The sequence below is a fragment of the Belonocnema kinseyi genome, chromosome 7, assembly GCF_010883055.1.
Source record: "Belonocnema kinseyi isolate 2016_QV_RU_SX_M_011 chromosome 7, B_treatae_v1, whole genome shotgun sequence".
In the NCBI taxonomy this organism is placed as follows: Eukaryota; Metazoa; Arthropoda; class Insecta; order Hymenoptera; family Cynipidae; genus Belonocnema; species Belonocnema kinseyi.
The window spans coordinates 64810876-64829846 of NC_046663.1; the positions used below are offsets into that span (position 1 = coordinate 64810876).

Below are 18971 nucleotides of genomic sequence, written 5' to 3' on the forward strand. Positions count from 1 at the left end.
TTTTTAGTTGAAAAATTCATGTATTTTCCTGATTAATCGTCTTTTTCAGTAGAAAATTAATGTTCTTGTTTGAATATTCATCTTTTTGGTTGGAAATTTAACTATTTTAGTTCAATATTGATAATTTTAGTTGGAAATTTATCTTTTCGGTTGAAAATAAGACTACTTGGTCGAAAGATAAATTCGTTTATTAAAAATTCATCTTTTTGGTTTAAACTTCAACTATTGAAGTTACAGATTCCTCATTTTACTTGAAAATTCACCTTTTTATTTGGAGATGTGATTTTTTTTGAAAATTATTATGTTTTTTCTTTAATTATTAATTTTTTTGCTAAAAATTATTTTTCAACTGAAAATGTAACTATTCCAATTGAACATTCCATCATTTTAGTTGAAAATTAATCTTTTTGGTTGAACATTAATTTTTTAACTCAAAATTTAAATATATAATTTTAAGTTGGCAATTTCTCTTTTTCAGTTTAAAATTCAACTATTATTTTGTTGAAAACCCGTACCTTTTTGAAGAAAATTAATCTTTTAGTTTAAATATTCATCTTTTGGTTAAAAATTTAAGTATCCTAATTAAATATTCATGATTTTAGTTGCAAATTGGTCTTTTCGGTTGAAAATAAAACTAATTGGTCCAAAGCGTTGAAAGCTAAATTCTTTTGTTTAAAATTGATTTTTTTGGGTTAAAATTTCACTATTCGAGTTTATGATTCATCATTTTAGTTGAAAATTCCCGGCTTTCTTTGAAGATGTGACTATGTATTAAAAAATTATATTCATGTTTTTTTTTTAACTATTAAGTTTATTTGGTTGAGAATTTTTTTTCAACTAGAACTATTCCAATTGCATAGTGCATCATTTTATTTGAAAATTCATCTCTTCGGTGGGACTTTATTTTTTTTTTAACTAAAAATTTTAATATTTAATTTTTCGTTGACAATTTATTTTTTGACGAAAATTCGTCTTTCTTGTGTAGAAATTAATCTTCTTAATTGGAAATTCATGTTTTGGGTTACAAATTTAAGTATTTCAGTTGAATATTCATTATTTTAGTTCAAACTTCACCTCTTTGGTTGCAAGTTGGTCTTTTTCAATTGAAAATTCGACTGTTTGGTAAGAAACTCATCTATCTTTTTAAAAATGCAATATTTTTACTTGAAAAGTTAGGAATTTGAAGCGGTTTAAATTAAATTTAATATAGTACCCTCATTAATTTGACCTACATATTTATCAAACTCATACACTTCAGGGTCCAACTTAAGAAATGATTAATTATGTTTTTATTACTACTTAATTATTTAACTAATCTCTATTGCTAATATATTTAGGAATGTCTTTTAATATAATTTGTAAAAACTTTCTAAATTAAACATCTTTTGAATTCTTAAAAAACTAAACTTATCAATATTGAACTAAAATAGTTAAATTTCCAACCAAAAAGATGAATATTCAAACAAGAACATTACTATTCTACTGAAAAAGACGATTAATCAGCAAAATACATGAATTTTTTAACTAAAAAAGATATATATACAATTTGCAACAAAAGAAGTGAATTTTTAACTAAAAAAGAAAACATTTTTAACCAAAAATGAAAGTTAAATTTTCTGTTGAAAAACAATAATTTTTGACCAAAAAAGCGAGTTTTTAAAAGAATAATTGCATTTTTAGTCATAGAGATGAATTTTCAACTAATGTAATAAATCTTCAACGAAAAAATTTACTTTTTAACAAATTAGTATGACTTTGAACCAAAAAAGATAAATTTTGAAACGGAGAATGGAATAGTTGATATCCAACCCAAAAAATATTTTATTATTAATTAATAAACAGTTGAATTGAAACAAAAAAGAGGGAAAATTAAATAGTTGATATTTCAACAAAAAAATATTTTAATATTAAATAAAGAACGGTTACATTAAAAAAATTGAACAGTTGATATTCCAAACAAATAATATTTTAATATTAAATTAAAAACAGCTGTATTCAAATACAAAAGACGAATTTTAAATTAAATTCTAAATTTTAAGGTTCAAAAATTAATTTTCAACAAGAAAAAAAATCTAGCGTTGTCACGGAATTTTTTAAAATTTCTTTTTATAGTATTGTATACGTCGATGTGATGCTTCTCACGGAAAAGCAGGAGAAGAAGTCCTGCAGGCAGTGCTGCCAGTTTTGATAGATGTTGGAATAATTCACAATGTGAGTTCAGTACGAACAATTTCATTGCAAACTGTGTCCCAACTAGTGACAGCTGCTGGTAGTTTGCTAAAACCTTCTCTAGTCAATTTAATACCTGCATTATTAAACGCCACTGGAGAACTGGACAGTCCTGGTCTCACCTATTTCCGAAATGCATATTGCACTTCGCAAGAGACCCAGGAAGCTTTCGATAGCAAAAGAGCTAGTGAAGCTAAAAGCCATTATTCTACAGAAACTATTACGAAAGTATGTATATCATTAAAACATTAATTATACAGTTAGGTTGAAGACAGAGCGAATTTTTTATTAATTAATTAATTAATTAATTTTCCAGTGCATCCCATATATTGATGCTGCCATTTTAAAGGAATTGATGCCTAAAGTGATAGACATAATGAGATCTAGTATAGGACTCGGAATTAAGGTCGCTTGTTCACACTTTATTATTCTCACGACTGCGCATTTGAAAACAGAGTTACAACAATATGCTGGTTTGTTGAGATTTAAATATTATATAGTTAATTATCTACTAGCAGTAAATGAATGCTAGGGTGCCTCATGAAAGACATTGTTTTTCATTTTCTTAAACCTTAAATCTAAAATTTCTTTCTTATGATGGGAAAATGATTTATTATTTTAAATATATTTAGAGGTCGTTATGAAGTGTTTTATGCCGAATACTTGATTATTTTTTTCATACAATTTTTTTGGTTGAGGAAATAAATTTTAAGGTAGCTATTAGCACCCTTTAAGTTGCGATTTTATGATGTTGAGATTAAAGAGTCAAATTAATCTCAACTTTATCATAAAATAGGAACTTAAAGGGTGCTAAAAGCCACCTTAATATTTTTTTTTTCAATTAAAGAAATTTTAGGGACACATGGCATCCTAATAAATTATTCTCTGCATTGCACAAGATGAAATAATTTATATTGTAGAAATTAAAATTCAAAAACATTGGATAATCAAATATTGGACGTAAAATACTTCATAGCGACCTTTAAATATATATATATTTTTAATCTAAACAGAAAAATACGGAATCATTGTCTCATCAAAAGAACGAAATTTCAGATTTAAGAATTTAGAAAATCAAAAACAAAGAATTCCATGAGGCACTCTAGTGAACGCGCTCGTTCACATTGGATTTTTTTTACTAACATTAAAAATATAAACAATTTAAAAATCTAATATCGACCAAATTTTTAAATACTAAGTCTACTTTTTTTAAACAACACCAGGATCGCCACTGACCGGGAAAACCGGGAATTAGAATATGTTCTCGCTCCTTGAAAAAAATGTGTTTGGAATTGTGCTCATTGTTAACATCCTTTTTCCGGTAAAATATCGAAGATCATTTCATAGTTAAGATTGATATATTTTTGGTTCAGAATTCATCTAATTTTGTTTACCAATTCGACTATTTTGCTGAAAATTAATATTTTTTTATTGAAAGTTAATCCTTTTTATTTGAAAAATCTACTATTGTATTTTGGGTTGAGAATTAGCTTTCTTAGTTCAAAATTCTACTATTTGATTGAAAATTAAATTATTTGGTTGAAAACTCATCCTTTTGGATTGAAAATTTATGTTTTGGTAGGAAAGTCATATTTGAAAAGTAATAAATAATATTTTTGATACATGATTTATCTATTTTGGATAAAAATTATATTATTTTTTTGAAAACATAAATATTTTGTCAAAAATTCAAATTATTTGTTTAAAAATTCATCTTTTTTACTGAAATTAAATTCTTTTTATTTAAAAAATCTACTATTATATTTTTGGTTTATATTTTTTGGTTGAAAGTTAATCCTTTTTATTTGAAAAATCTACTATTATGTTTTGGGTTGAGAATTAGCTTTTTAGTTAAAAATTCTACTATTTGATTTAAAATTAAATTATTTTGTTGAAAATTCATCCTTTTGGATTGAAAATTTATGTTTTGGTACGAAAGTCATATGAGAAAAGTCAGAAATAATATTTTTGCTTCAGGATTCATCTATTTTGAATAAAAATTATATTATTTTTTTAAAAACTGAACTATTTTGTTAAAAATTTAAATTATTTCTTTAAAAAGTCATCTTTTTTACTGAAAATGAATTCTTTTTTTTTAAATCTACTATTATATTTTTGGTTCAGAATATTTGGTTAGAATATCTATTATTTTCTTGAAAATTTAACATTTTGAATAGAAAATTCATCCTTTTGGATCGAAAACTCATCTTTGGTAAAAAAAAGTCATCTTCCTTGAAATGACAGCTACAATATTTTTGGTCCAAGATTCTATTTTATTTTAAAATTCGTCTATTGTCCTAAAAACTGAACTAATTTGTCAAAAATTTAACTATTTTGTGAAAAAGTCATCTTTTTTGGTTAAGTATTCATCATTTTTGGTCCAAAGTTAATCCTCTTATTTAAAAAATATAATATGATATTTACGGTTCAGAATTAATCTCTTTTAGTTATAAATTCTACTATTTGATTGAAAATTTATACTTTTGGATTGAAAATTTATGTTTTGGTAGGAAAGTCTTCTTTGAAAAGTCAGAAATAATATTTTTGGTCCATGATTCATCTATTTTAGATAAAAATTATATTATTCGTTTGAAAACTTGAATAAATATGTGGAAAACTCGAATTATTTGTTTAAAAATTCATCTTTTTTTGCTGACAGTGAATTATTTTTATTTAAAAAATCTTCTATTATATTTTTGGTTTGTATTTTTTGGTTTTTTTAGTTAAAATGCTACTATTTGATTGAATATTACATTATTTTGTTGAAAATTCAACTTTTTGAATTGAAAATTTATGTTTTGATAGGAAAGTCTTCTTTGAAAAATCAGAAATAATATTTTTGGTCCATGATTCATCTATTTTGGATAAAACTTATATTATTTTTTTTTTAAACTGAACTATTTTGTCAAAAATTCAAATTATTTGTTTAAAAAGTCATCTTTTTTACTGAAAGTGAATTATTTTTATTTTAAAAATCTAATATTATATTTTTGGTCCTGAATTAATCAATTTGGGTTAGAATATCTATCAATTTGTTGAAAATTCGACGCTTTTAATAGAAAATTCGTCCTTTTGGATCGAAAATTCATCTTTGGTAAAAAAAAGTAATTTTTTTTAAAGGTCAGCTACAATATCTTTGGTCCAAGATTCTTCTTTTTGATTAAAAATGTGTCTTTTTCCTAAAAACTGAATTATTTTGTTAAAAATTTAACTATTTTGTGGAAAAAACAACAGTTTTTTTGGTTGGGTATTCATCATTTTTTGTCGGAAGTTAATCCTTTTATTTGAAAACTATAATATTATATTTTCGGTTCAGAATTAATCTCGTTTAGTTATCAATTTTATTATTTGATTGAAAATGAAATTATTTGGTTGAAAATTTCACGGTTTGTATAGCAAATTTATTCTTTTGGATTAAAAATTCATCTTTTGTAAGAAAAGTCATCTTCTTTGAAAAACTTTCTATAATATTTTTGGTCAAAGATTAATCTTTTTTGGTTAAAGATTTTACTATCGGGTTGAACATTTAACTTTTTTGTTGAAAAATCATATTTTTGAGTTGAAAATTGATATTTTCAAGTTGATAGATAATCCATTTTATTCGAAAATTCCACTATTTTTTTTTATTTTGAAAATTCATGTTTTTTGATTGAGAGGACATTATTTTTGGGTATCAAGTGCGCCCTTTTGGATTGAAAATTCATCTTTTGCTAGAAAAGTAATTTAACAATTTAACTATTTTCTTAAAAAGTCATTATTTTTTTATTAAAAGATACTTTTTTTATTTGAAGAGTCTACTATTATATTTCTAGTTCAGAATAAATCTCTTTTGATAAAACATTCTACTATTCTACTATTTTGCAATTTTGAAAGATTTAACAGTGAAATAGTACGGACATATTGAATATTTAAATTTGAAACTACAACATTGTGAAATTTGATATTGGAAACCTTCTAAGAATTTAAAAAATTTAAACCAAATATTTTCGAATTCAAACTTTGGAAGCAAAAAAGCTTTAGTTTCAATGCTTTAAAAATTCAACAGTTTTAAAATTGAGCATTCAAAACTATAATTTTAGATTTAAGTTAATGAAATTTCAAACACGATGAGTATATTATTAATAAGTACCGGGTATATTTTCATAATACAAAATCCAACTTCTTTAAAAAAATCATTGTCATTTTCAAAGTTAAAAATTGAAGAAGTTTTAATATTGTGAATCTTTAAAGTTTGATTATCGTAAAAACTTTGAAAATTGTATGCTTTCTGAGGAGCTTCAAATCTGGACGAAGGGAGTAAATTAATGAATACAATAATAATTAATAATAATTAATTAAAAATTTCAAAGATTTCTTCTTTTAATTATTAATCATTTTTATTAATTATATTAATGAATGAATGAATTATTTAAGTAATGCTTTTAGTCACTTGATTTTATTAGCCGATTTACTTATTTGCAGGCAAAATTTTGACAACTCTATTGAATGGTCTCACTGATCGGAACGCAGCAGTGAGAAAAAATAATGCGAATACTATTGGCCACGTTGTTGGCTGTGCAAAAGATTCTAGCGTAGAAAAATTGTTGAACACCTTAAACAAATGGTACATGGAAAGAGAAGGTATTTTCTTCAATTATTTAATTTATAAAAAATTAATTAGTTTAGTCTGATTCTATTTAATTTAATTATTTTACAGACGACTCCATCAGACTCGCGATTGGGCAAACTTTGCAATCGGTAAACAACAATAATCAGGAGGTTGTTAAAAAGTATACAAAAATCATACTGCCTTTGACTTTTTTTGCTATGCATGCTGAAAAAGTGCCAGGTTTGTTATTTTTTTAATTCTAAACAATCACAAGGTGTTTAGCGATTCTAAGGAATAAAAATTTAAGGTCTGTTCCTGGTTTCCTTTTTGCAAATAAAAAAGTGAAATAACGGGTTTCTATGCATTTCGAAAAATTAACCATTAAATTTTTTTGATTATAAATTTCTATACGGTTGTATTTTATTGCAAATGGTTTCTAGCGATTCTTGGGAATAAAAATTTAAGGTTCTATTCCAGGTTTCCTTTTTGCAAATAAAAAAGTGAAATAACGGGTTTCTATGCATTTCGAAAAATTAACCATTAAATTTTTTTTATTATAAATTTTTATACTGTTGTATTTTATTGCAAACTTTAATAATATAAATTATTTAAAAAATTATTGACATCTTAGAAATAATAAAAATGCTACTTTAAGGATTATTTCAGAATACGAGAATATTTCTCAAATTATCTCTTAATCCCAATTGACGTTGTCGAACTTCAAAATAAAATTTGCAATTCACTAACAAATTTTAGGTAAATAATTTTAATATCTTTTAAATTCTTTTTAATCTTTTTGAGATCTTTTGAAATCTTTGAAATCGTTTTAAAAATCATTGAAATCCTTGAAATAATTTTGATATCTTTTAGAACCTTTTTGAAATCGTTTATATTATTAATCTAATAAATCTTTTTAAATTATTTGAAATGTTTAAAATCTTAAAAAAAATTTTTTTAAGTAAGTCTTTTGAAACCGAAATCTTTGAAATCTGATGTACATGCCTTTGTGAAACCCTAAAAAATCTGGTTGAAATCTTATGAAATATCTATCAATATTTTTTAATTATTTAAATATTTGAAATATTTGTAAAATACTTTGAAACTATTTGAAATCATTTAAAAAACACTTTTAAATATTTATGATATTTTTGAAATGTTTATGAATACTTTTAAAATCTTTCTGATATCTTTTGAAATGTTTACAATCGGATGCCTTTGTGCAAATTTTTTAGTCTTTGGGTAATCTTTGAAATATTTGAAATCTTTTGAAATGTTTTAAAATCTTCTAAATTCTTTTGAAATCCTTGAAATTATTCTGGTATCTATTGAAACCTTTTGAAATCTTTTGAATCTTCTCAAAACTTTGAAGCCATTAAAATATTTTTAAATCTTTTGAAATGTTTCAAACCTTTCAAAAATCTTCGTAAAATCCTTTGAATCCGTTTAAAATCTTTGAAATCTTTCTGACATCTTTTTAAATCCCTTAAATCTTTTTAAGATCTTTGAAATCTTTTGTATTCTTTGAAATCTTTGGGAAATCATTCAAATCCTTGTGAAATCTTTTTAAATCTTCTAAATTCTTTAGAAAACCTTGAAATTATTCTAATATCTTTTGAAATCGTTTGAAATCTTTGTGAAATCCTCTGAAAACATTTGAAACTTTTGAAGTATTTTTAAACAATTGAAATGTTTGTGAGATCTTTGAAATCTTTTGTAATCTGTGAAATTCTTGAAATATTTGAAACCTTTAAAATATTTTAGAAGCTTTTAAAATATTTTGAAATATTCGGAAATTTGTGAAGTCTTTTGACATCGTTTTAAATCTTTTAAATATTTTGGAACACTTGAAATCTTTTACAAATCTTTATGAAGTCTTTTGAAACCGTTTGAAATATTTTTTTATCTTTTATATCTTTTAAAGTATTTAAAATCTTTAAAAAATCTTTGTGAAGTCTCTTTAAACCGTTTGTAATTTTCGAAATCTTTGTGAAAATATTTAAATTCTTGTGAAACATTTTTAAATCTTCTAAATTCTTTTGAAATGCTTTAAATTATTCTAATATCTACTGAAACCTTTTGAAATCGTTTGAACTCTTTGTGAAATCTTCTGAAAACATTTGAAACTTTTGAAATATTTTTAAATAATGAAATGTTTGTAGATCTTTGAAATATTTTGTAATCTTCGAAATTTTTGAAATATTTGATAAATCTTTTGAAATATTTGAAACCTTTAAAATATTTTAGAAGCTTTTAAAATAATTTGAAATATTTTGAAATCTGTGAAGTTTTTTGAAACCGTTTTAAATCTTTGAAATATTTTTTAGTCTTTTAAATATTTAGAAATACTGGACATCTTTTATAAATCATTGTGAAGTCTTTTGGAATATTTTTAAAATATTTTTTATCTTTTGAAATATTTAAAATTTTTCAAAAATCGGTGTAAAGTCTCTTGAAACCGTGGGTAATTTTTGAAATCTTTGTGAAATCCATAAAATTCTTGTGAAATCTTTTTAAACTATTTTAAATTCTTTTGAAATCCTTGAAATTATTCTGATATCTTTTGAAACCTTTGAAAATATTTAAAATAATTGAAATATTTGTGAGATCTTTGAAATCTGTGAAATCCTTGAAATCGTTGTGAAATCTTTTAAAATCTTCTAAATTCTTTTGAAATCCTTGAAATTATTCTGTTTTGAAATCTTTATGAAATCTTCTGAAAATATTTAAAACCTTTGAAGTATTTAAAAGTATTTGAAATGTTTGTGAGATCTTTGAAATATTTTATAACCTGTGAAATCTTTTTAAATCCTTCAAATCTTGTTGAGATCTTTGAGATCTTTTGTGATCGGTGAAATCTTTGTAAATATTTTTATATCATTCTGACGTCTTTTGAAATCTTTGAAATCTGATCCCTTTTTGAAAAATGTGGAGTTCTTGGATAATCTTTAAAATATTTGAAAGCTTTTAAAATATTTCAAAATATTGAAAAGCTTTCAGAAATCTTTGTGAAGTTTTTTTAAACTGTTTTAAATCTTTTGAAATGAACTAAACTATTATGAAACCTTTTGAAATGACTTAAAACTATTTGAAATCTTTAAAATCTGATGTACGAGCTTTTGTGAAATCTTTTTTATCTTTGTCAAAAACTTAAATTCTTTCTGAAATCTTGTAAAGCTTTTTGATATCTTTTGAAAGCTTTTAAAATCTGTTTAAATCTTTTTAAATATTTGTAATTTTTATAAAGTTCTTTTAAACTATTTAAAATCTTTGAAATATTTTTTAATCTTCTGAAATATGTATACATATTTTTAAATACTTAAGATCTTTGGAAAATAATTTAAAACCATTTGAAATCTTTTGTAATCTGTGGAATATTTGAAGTCCTTGAAATATTTCTGTAATCTTTTTAAATCTTCTGAACTCTTTGAAATGTTTGTGCATCTTTTGAAATCGTTTAGAAGCTTTTAAAATCTTTAAAATCTTTCAAATGATTTGAAAAATCTTCTGAAATCTTTTCAAATCTTTTGAAATATTTGAAAAATCTTCTGGAATATTTTCAAATATTTTGAAATATTTTAAAACTCTGTAAAATCTTTTGAATAAGTTTGAAATCGTTTGAAATCATTGAAATATTTTAAATCTTCGTGAGATCTTTAAATTCTTTTGACATCATCTCAAATTTTTCTGAAGTGTTTTGAAGCCGTTTAAAAGCTGTTAAATCTTTTGAAATCTTTGCGAAGTCTTGTGAAACTATTTAAAATCTATTCAATATTAAAAAAAATTTGTAATCTTTTCAAATCTTTGTGAGATCTTTTAAATTTTTTGAAATCTGATGTACACGCCTTTGTGAAAAAATTTCAGTGAGTGAAATCTTTTCAATTAATGCAATTTGTAAAATCTTTTAAAATACAGAAATCTAGTGTACACTCAAAACTGAAACTGAATAAAAATCGACATTTTTAACTAATAATTTGTATTATTTGTAAGTTGAATATCACAAAAAAATTATATATTAACATTCTTTACCATATTTTTAATATGAAAATACTAAAAGATCACAAGAAATATTAAAAGACTAAAATAGTTAAATGGCTCTTCGGATCTCAACCAAAGAAATAATTCATAAGCGGAAAATACGAAAACAAATCAAATTCAAGCTTCTCATGTAAAAATCAAGGAGATTTCCAGGTTTTCAAGGTTGAAAAAAAAGTTCAAAGAGGATTCCAGCTTTTCAAGATCACTAGACACCTTTCACTCGGGAAGTTACGAATTCTTAAATTAATTTTCAATCTATTAATATTTTGTTGATTAGGAAACGAGCCCACGATCGAAGTCTGGACAGATCTCTGGGGTGAAATTTCACCTGGAACGGAAACTGGAATTCGTCAGAATTTAACACCCATTTTGGGTATTTTAAAATCAGCTTTGGAATCTGCTTCCTGGACGACAAAAGCTCAAGCTGCGAATGCCGTTTCCACCGTCGCTACAAAATTAGGTCCTAGCATCGAGAATAGTGCAAGAGAAACTTTATTGAATATTTTAACTAATGGCTTGACGGGAAGAACTTGGAATGGAAAGGAGCGCCTTTTAAACGCTCTTGCTTCTCTAGCCTGCAACAGCAAGTACGTTCAATATTTCTGAGTGCTGTTGTCCTAAAAGAAAAAGTGGCAAAAAATTATAATTTCATTCGCAAAATAATTAATTTAATTTAGAAATAAATTTAATATATAAATATTCAGAGTGGCCGCTTGACAAATTTTTTAATTAATTAGTTGAATTTTCATCTTTTTTAATTATAATATCATTTAGTTTATAATACGTAATTCGAAAATATTTACTCAACAAAATTTTCCATTTTAGATTTTTATTTTTAAGCGTAAATTTTGTATTTAAACAAATTTTTAATGCAGTCTTGAAAAACGAAACAATTAAAAATGAAAAGCGTTTGAAATTGAAAATATTTGATTACAAAAAAATTGTATTTGTCTTGAAAGACATCCGTTTAAAATTTAAGAATTTTCAGGGTGAAACGTTAAAAATTAAACTGGTTTAATTCTAAAGCTTTAATCGCAAAACATTTAAATAATTTAAAACTAAATTTTTAAAAAATAGAAAGTCTTTTCAATTTAAAAAATTAATTATTTGTATATACAATTGTTAAAGGTTGATGTTTAAATAACAATTGAATACTTATTAATTGTAGAAAAATTCGAGTAATTTGTAAATCCTTCTTAATCTTTTTGAGATATTTTGAAATCTTTGAAATCGTTTTAGAATTCTTTTGAAATCCTTGAAATCATTTTGGTGAATCTTTCGCTTTGGAAATCAAAACCTTGTCTCTTTTAAATATTTTAAAATACTTGAAGTCTTTTACAAACTTTTTTGAAGTCTTTTGAAACCGTTTGAAATATTTGAAATCTTTCAAAAATCTTTGTGAAATAATATTCAAATATGAAAGAATTTTCACATTTATAAAGAGTCTTTAATTTTAATTTTTTCATTTAATTTTTCAAATAATTTTAATTTTTTTTCAATAACTGAAAAACTTTGAAATGTGAATTATTTTTAAAAAATGTAGAAGTTATGAAAAAACTTTTAATAGTTTCGAATTTGAAAAAATTTAAAAACATTTATATTTTTTAAGAATGAAATAAAATTTTTTAACTTTTTAAATATATCTAAACTATTTAAAATTAAAATAATTCAACTTATAATGTAAAAATTGTTCAGCTTAAAGAATGTTATCGTTCAAGTTTGAATGTTTCTAGCTTAAAATTGGTTAAAATATTATAATTTTTTTATTTTTAAATTTACTTGTTGATTATTCAATTTAGAGCATTGAAAATGATAACATGAATTTATATTTTCATAACTGAATCTGAATTTCCGAACTCTACAATTTATGAAAATTTCAGAGTTCCATCTTGAGTGCTTTAATTTCCAGTTCATTTTTCATTAATTCAAACGAAAAAATGAAAGAAAAATTTTCGATTAGAACGGCCAATCTGTTATTTTTAGGTAATTGTTTTGTTTCTCTTTATTCAAAAAGGCTGCACTAAAAATTAATTTTCATGTTTGGTTGAAAATAAATTGTTTAAACTGAAAAACTATTCCATTTTTTTTCAAAAATGTATCTTTTTCAATTAAAAATTTAACTATTAGTACAAAAATGGAACTTTTGTATTGAAAATTTATTTATTTTGTTGAAAATTCTTCTTTCTTGTTGAAAGTTAGTCTTGTTAATGTTAAAAATTCTACTGTTTTGTAGGAAAATTCATTTTTTTGGTTTGAAAATTCAACAATTGCGTAGAAAATTAAACTTTTTGATTGAATAATATTATTTTATTGTTGAAAATTAAATTTTTTTGTAGGTAATTTGTATTCTTGGCTTTAAAATTAAATAATCTTGTTGAAAATATATTTATTTTGTTCATATTTCGGATTTTTACTAGAATATTAATCTTCTTGGTCAGAAATTCATATTTTTGTTTGAAAGTTGAATAAGTTTGTTGAAAATTCATTTTTTTAAGAATTATTTTGTTATCTAAAAATTCAACTATTTGGTAGAAAATTCATGTATTTTGTTGAAAAGTGATCTTTTTGGGACGAAAATTAATCTTTTTGTTGAAAATTCAACTGTTCAATAAAAAATCAAATATTTTGTTTAAAAGTCGTCTTTTTGGATAGAAACTTATTCTTGTTTGCTGAACATTCAACTTTTTGAATAGAAATTTATCTATTAAAAAAATCTAATTATTTTTGGAAAATTGAACCTTTTTGTTAAAATTATTCATTGTTCTTGGTTGAAAAGTAATATTTTTGAAATAATTCTACTATCTTTAAAAAAATTCGTCTTTTTGACTTGAAAATTTTAATACTTACTTTTTTTTTATTATTTTGTAGTTAATGCAACTATTGGTTGGAAATTATTTTTTTCAAATTCGCCTTTTTGTTTTGAAAATTCAAATCTTTGAGTTTGAATCTGTTTTTTTTTTGAAAATTCGACCATTTGAGTGAAAATTCATCTTTGTATATACTGAAAACTCAACTATTTGGTTAGAAATTTAACTATTTTGTTACAAATATAATTATTTCGGGAAAATTTAACTATTTTGTTAAAGTTATAATTTTTGGTCGCAAGTTCAACTACGTTGTTAAAAATTCATCCTTTTGGATTAAAATTTCATTCTTAATGTCAGAAAAGTAATCCTTGCTTGAAAATATATCTTTCTTGGTTAAAAAGTAACTTATCTGTTAAAAATGTGAATTCCACTGATATTTCTTTTTAATAATTTTTTTTTAAATTTTATATTAAATATCAATTTCTTTTTGCAGAGAAGCGTTGCGCAAAGACACAAAATTAGCAGAAGAAGTCGTAGGAATTTTGTACAAAGAGAGTAAAAAAGAAGCTTTAGAATACCGTCGACATGCACTGAAAGCATTTTCGGACGTGCTGCACGAGTTGGGTATCAACAGATTTACTCAGATTTACAACATAGCCCAGGAAGTTCTGCCGAAGGTAAATTTACCACAGAATTCACAATCTTTTCGACTTTTCTCCTCTTTTCTCCTGTTTTTAAGAAAATTCCCTTTTTTTCTCGTTTCTTTTATCTTAAATATTAACTTTGGTTGAAAATTCAACTGTTTTGTACAAAATTGCTATTTTCGGCTTCAAAATTTAACAATTTGGTGGAAAATAAAGATTTTTTGTTTAAAATACAACTATTTGTCTGAAAATTAACCTTTTTGTTTAAAAATCGTATTTTCGGGTTGAAAATTCAACTGTTTTGTAGGTAATTCTTCTTTTTCGATTCTAAATTGAAGAAATTGGTTGAAAATTCATGTGTTTTATTATTTTTTTTTCTAATAAAAATTAATTTTTTTTATCTGAAAATTTAACTATTTCATTTTTGATTGGAAATTATATTTAGATTAAAAGTCGATGTAATTGCATTTTCAACTAAAAAATATAATTTCCAATCAAAAATGAAATAATAAAATTTTCAAATAAAAAAAAATAAATTTTTATTAGCAAAAAAATAAAAAAAACACATTTATTTTCAAGCAATTTCTTCAATTTAGAATACAAAAAGAAGAATTATCTACAAAACAGTTAAATTTTCAACCCGAAAATACAATTTTTAAACAAAAAGGTTAATTTTCGGACAAATAGTTGTATTTTAAAGATTCACAGTTGGATGAAAATGCACCTTTTTGTTTAAAATTCAGATATTTAGTTGAAATTTGGTAGAAATTTAATCTTTTTTTGTTAAAAATGCAACCGTTTGGTTTCATCTGATTTTTTTTTAATTAAAAACTTTTTGGTTAAAAAATAAAGAATTAATTAAAAATTCATTTATTTTAACTCAACTGCTTTCTTCAACATTCGTCCTTTTGTTTTGAAAATTCATCATTTGGTAGAAATTTAATCTTTTTTGTCTAAAAATGCAACCGTTTGTATTGATCTGTTTTTTTTTGCTTAAAATTAAAAACTTTTTGGTTGGAATATTAAGTATTAGAAACATTTTCCGTTGAAAATTCCTCTATATTTTTATTTACTTCAATTATTTTGGCGGAAAACTTATTTATTTAGTTAAAAATGCAACTTTTTGGTAAAAAAATTAATTTGTTCTTGAAAATTAAACTATTTTGTAGAACATTTTTTTTCGCTCGAAAATTCAACAATTTTATATAACATTTTATGACTTGGTAGAAAAGTCATTTTTTTGTTGGAAGTTCATTATTTTTAATAGATCAGCCTGTTATATTTTTAGTTTAAAATTCATCTTGGTTAAAAATTTAATTATTTTATTGAAAATTTAATTGTTTTGTAGAATATTCTCTGTTTTTTATCTTGAAAATTCCACTATTTAGTTGAACTTTTTTCTTTTTTTAATAAAAATTCTTCTTAGTTGTAAATGTGTCTTTATGTTGTGAACATTTATTTCTTTGGTTGAAAATTAATTTGTTTTGATTTAGGATTCAACTATTTTGTTAAAAATTCGTCCTTTTTGGTGGAAGTAAACTATATTTGATTTAAAATTTAAATCTTTTTTTGTTAAGTATTAATTATTACATTTTTTGTTGAGAATTCACCTTCATTGGCTACAAATTCAAATAAGTCGTTGAAATTTGAGATAATTGTTAAAATTTAATTTTTTTGAGTCGAAAATAAGTTTATTTGTTGAAAATTCATATTTTTTGGGATAAAACTTGAACTATTTTGTAAAAAATTCGTCTTTTCACTTAAAAATTTAACAATGTGGTAGATTTATTTTTCTTTCAGGACTGAAAAGACTTCCTTGGTTAAAAATTCGTTTCTTTTTGGTTTGAAAATTCATCTCTTCGTAGCAATTTCATCTTTTTTGGTTGAAAATGCAAATGTTTGGATAAAAGTTAATTTATTTTTTTTTGAGGATTCAAATATTTTTTAGAAATTAGTATTTTGGGTCGAATTCAACTGTTTTAGAATTAAAATTAATTTCTGTTTTGCTGGAAATATCAATTATTACATTTTTTATTCAGAATTCATCATTATTGTTTGAAAGTTTTACAATTTTTTTCCTTCTTGATTGAAAAATATATCTTAATTGCAAATCTGTATTTTTTGTTGAAAAGGCATCTCTTTTTAATAAAAATGAATTTGTTTTTATTTAGAATTCAACTGTTTTTTATTTATAATGTTGAAAATTAATATTTTTCTGATAAAACTTCAACTGTTCTGTACAGGAAGTTTCTTTTTGGTTTGATAATAATTTTTTAAAATAAAAAATTCAACAATTTGGTTCAAAATGAACTTTTTTGACGAAAATTCATATTTTGGAATTAAAATTTCAAATGTTTTGTTTAAAAGAAAAGTTCGTCTGCATGGTTCAAAATGCAACTTTTTGATTAAAAACTCATCTTTATTGGCTGAAAATGATTTTTTTCTGGTTCAAATTTGATCTTTTGGAAGAACAGTCATATTTTTTGGTTAAAAGTTAATTTTTTTTAATTGAAAAGAATACTATTATATTTTTGGTTTAGAATGTATCTCTTTTGGTTAAAATTTTAATTATTTTGTTAAAAATTCATTTTTTCGGGTTGAAAATTTAACTGTTTTGTGGAAAGTTTCCCGTTTTCACTCGAAAATTCCACAATTTGGTATAAATTTTGTTCTTTCTTGACTAGAAAAGATTTCTTAGTTCAAAAAATTGTCAGCTCGGTTTGAAAATGCATGTCCGTTGGTTGAAAATTATTTTTTATTTTGATTTAAGATTTAACTATTTTGTTAAAAATACGTCTTTTTGATGTAAGTTTCAACTATTACATTCTTTATTCAGAATTCATCTTTATTGGTTGAAAAATAAAATACGTTCTTGCAACTTGCATTAGTTTGTTAAAAATTAATTTAGTTGTTTGAAAATGAGTTAATTTGTTTAAAATTCATATTCAACCTTTTTTAAATTTGTCTATTGCCTATAATTCCAACTGTTTTTGTTTTAAATTATTATTTTCTTGTTGAAAATTAATTTTTGGTTGAAAATTCAGCTTTTCAGATTTAAAACTCAAATTTGTTGTAAAAAATTCAACTTTTTAACTTGCAAACTCAACTCTATTGTTGAAAAAGTTTATTTTAATAAAATCAATTCAATTTTAGTTGTCGAGTAAAAACGCCGATGACGATGATGATGTTTCAATGTCGGAGAACTCGAAGAAAGTAGAAGAAAAAATGAAGCTGCAAGAAACTATTTATGAGTCGTTGGGTAAAGCCTGGCCTTCTTGTAAGGAAACTCAAGGTCAGTTTAATTTTTGATTTTCAGGAAAAAAATTGTTCTTCCTGATACAATTTCCCATCTTTGACTTTTTCTACTTTTAACCACGATTTTGTATTTTTAGATAAATACTGTTTACAGTTCGTAACACACTGCAACGAAACACTTCCTAACAGTACGCGAGTTGTTCAAGTGGCTATTTTGACAACTTTGAACCTCTTTGTAGACAAACTTATACTATTTAAAATTTCCGCCTCAGAAAATAATCCACAAGATCAAGAAACATTAAGTACAGTCTGTGAAACTCTGGAAAAAATACTCAGGCAATCGATAAGTAAGTTGAAAAATTTCTCACGATAAATTAACAGGGTGGCCGCAGAAAAATTAAAGTTTTCATTATTTTAATAATTATGTCCAATTTAGAAAATGCTCTCGAAAATATGCTCAGCATTTATTGTTAAAAAATATATATATATATATATTTATTATAATTACTACCTATATTTTTACAAAAACATTCTAGAGTGAAATAAACATATACTTTTTTAAATTATAGAGTTGTTGGTGATCAGGCAATTCCAGAGAGTCAGGGAAACCCTGATAAAGTTAGGGAATTTTCGAAAAGTTAAAGTTAATTTTATTAGTATGGTTAAAAATTAATCTTTTTTAGTTGAATTCAACTATTTTTGTTAAAAAACTAAAATCCTTTTTGGTTGAAATATCAAATATAACGTTTTTTGTCGATAATTCATAATTTTTGGTGAAAAGTCAAGTACTGGAACTACTTGGTTAATAATTCATTGATTTCGTTGACGATTCATAGTTTTAGATGACAAACCTTCTTTACAAAATTTATTTATTTTGTTGAAAATTGTTTCAAATGAAAATTTAACTCCAACAACTTTGGTTCAAAATGTATCCTCTTAAGTTGAAAACTCAAATGCTTAGTTAAAAATTTCTGTATTTTTTTGAAAATTCGAATTTTTCGGAGAATACTTAAGCTTCTTGGGAACTAATTCCTCTTTTTAATTAATAATTTCTTTGAAAATTCAAATATTTGGTTGGAAATTCATATAATTTGTTATAAAATCGTCTATTTTGATAGAAAATTCATCTTATTGGTTAAAAATTAATTTTTTCTTATTTAGAACTATTTTTTATCCTAAAAATGTAAATGTCCCATTTTTTGTCGAAATTTTTGTTTTGTGTGATACAAATTTAATCTTCATGGTTGAAAAGTATATTAATTCGTGGAAAATTTACTTTGATTTTATTATTTAAAATTAAGTTTTATACTAAAAATTTAATTATTCTATTTCTAGTTGAAAATATATCTGTTTTAGGTGAAAATTGTTGAAAATTCGTCTTTTTTTGGTAGAAGAATACTTTTTTTTAGTTGA

The 18971-nt window shown here is 23.5% G+C and overlaps 1 protein-coding gene across 1 annotated transcript in view; it reads left to right on the forward strand.

Moving 5' to 3' along the window:
• Nucleotides 1–18971, forward strand: part of LOC117176268 (proteasome adapter and scaffold protein ECM29) — a 73476-nt gene that overhangs the window by 50764 nt on the left and 3741 nt on the right. The window contains exons 21-28 of the mRNA XM_033366435.1: nt 2113–2457; nt 2546–2702; nt 6691–6849; nt 6926–7057; nt 11130–11439; nt 14153–14336; nt 17457–17595; nt 17696–17905. Of these exons, the coding sequence (XP_033222326.1) occupies nt 2113–2457; nt 2546–2702; nt 6691–6849; nt 6926–7057; nt 11130–11439; nt 14153–14336; nt 17457–17595; nt 17696–17905 (1636 nt within the window). The remainder of the gene's footprint in view (nt 1–2112; nt 2458–2545; nt 2703–6690; nt 6850–6925; nt 7058–11129; nt 11440–14152; nt 14337–17456; nt 17596–17695; nt 17906–18971) is intronic.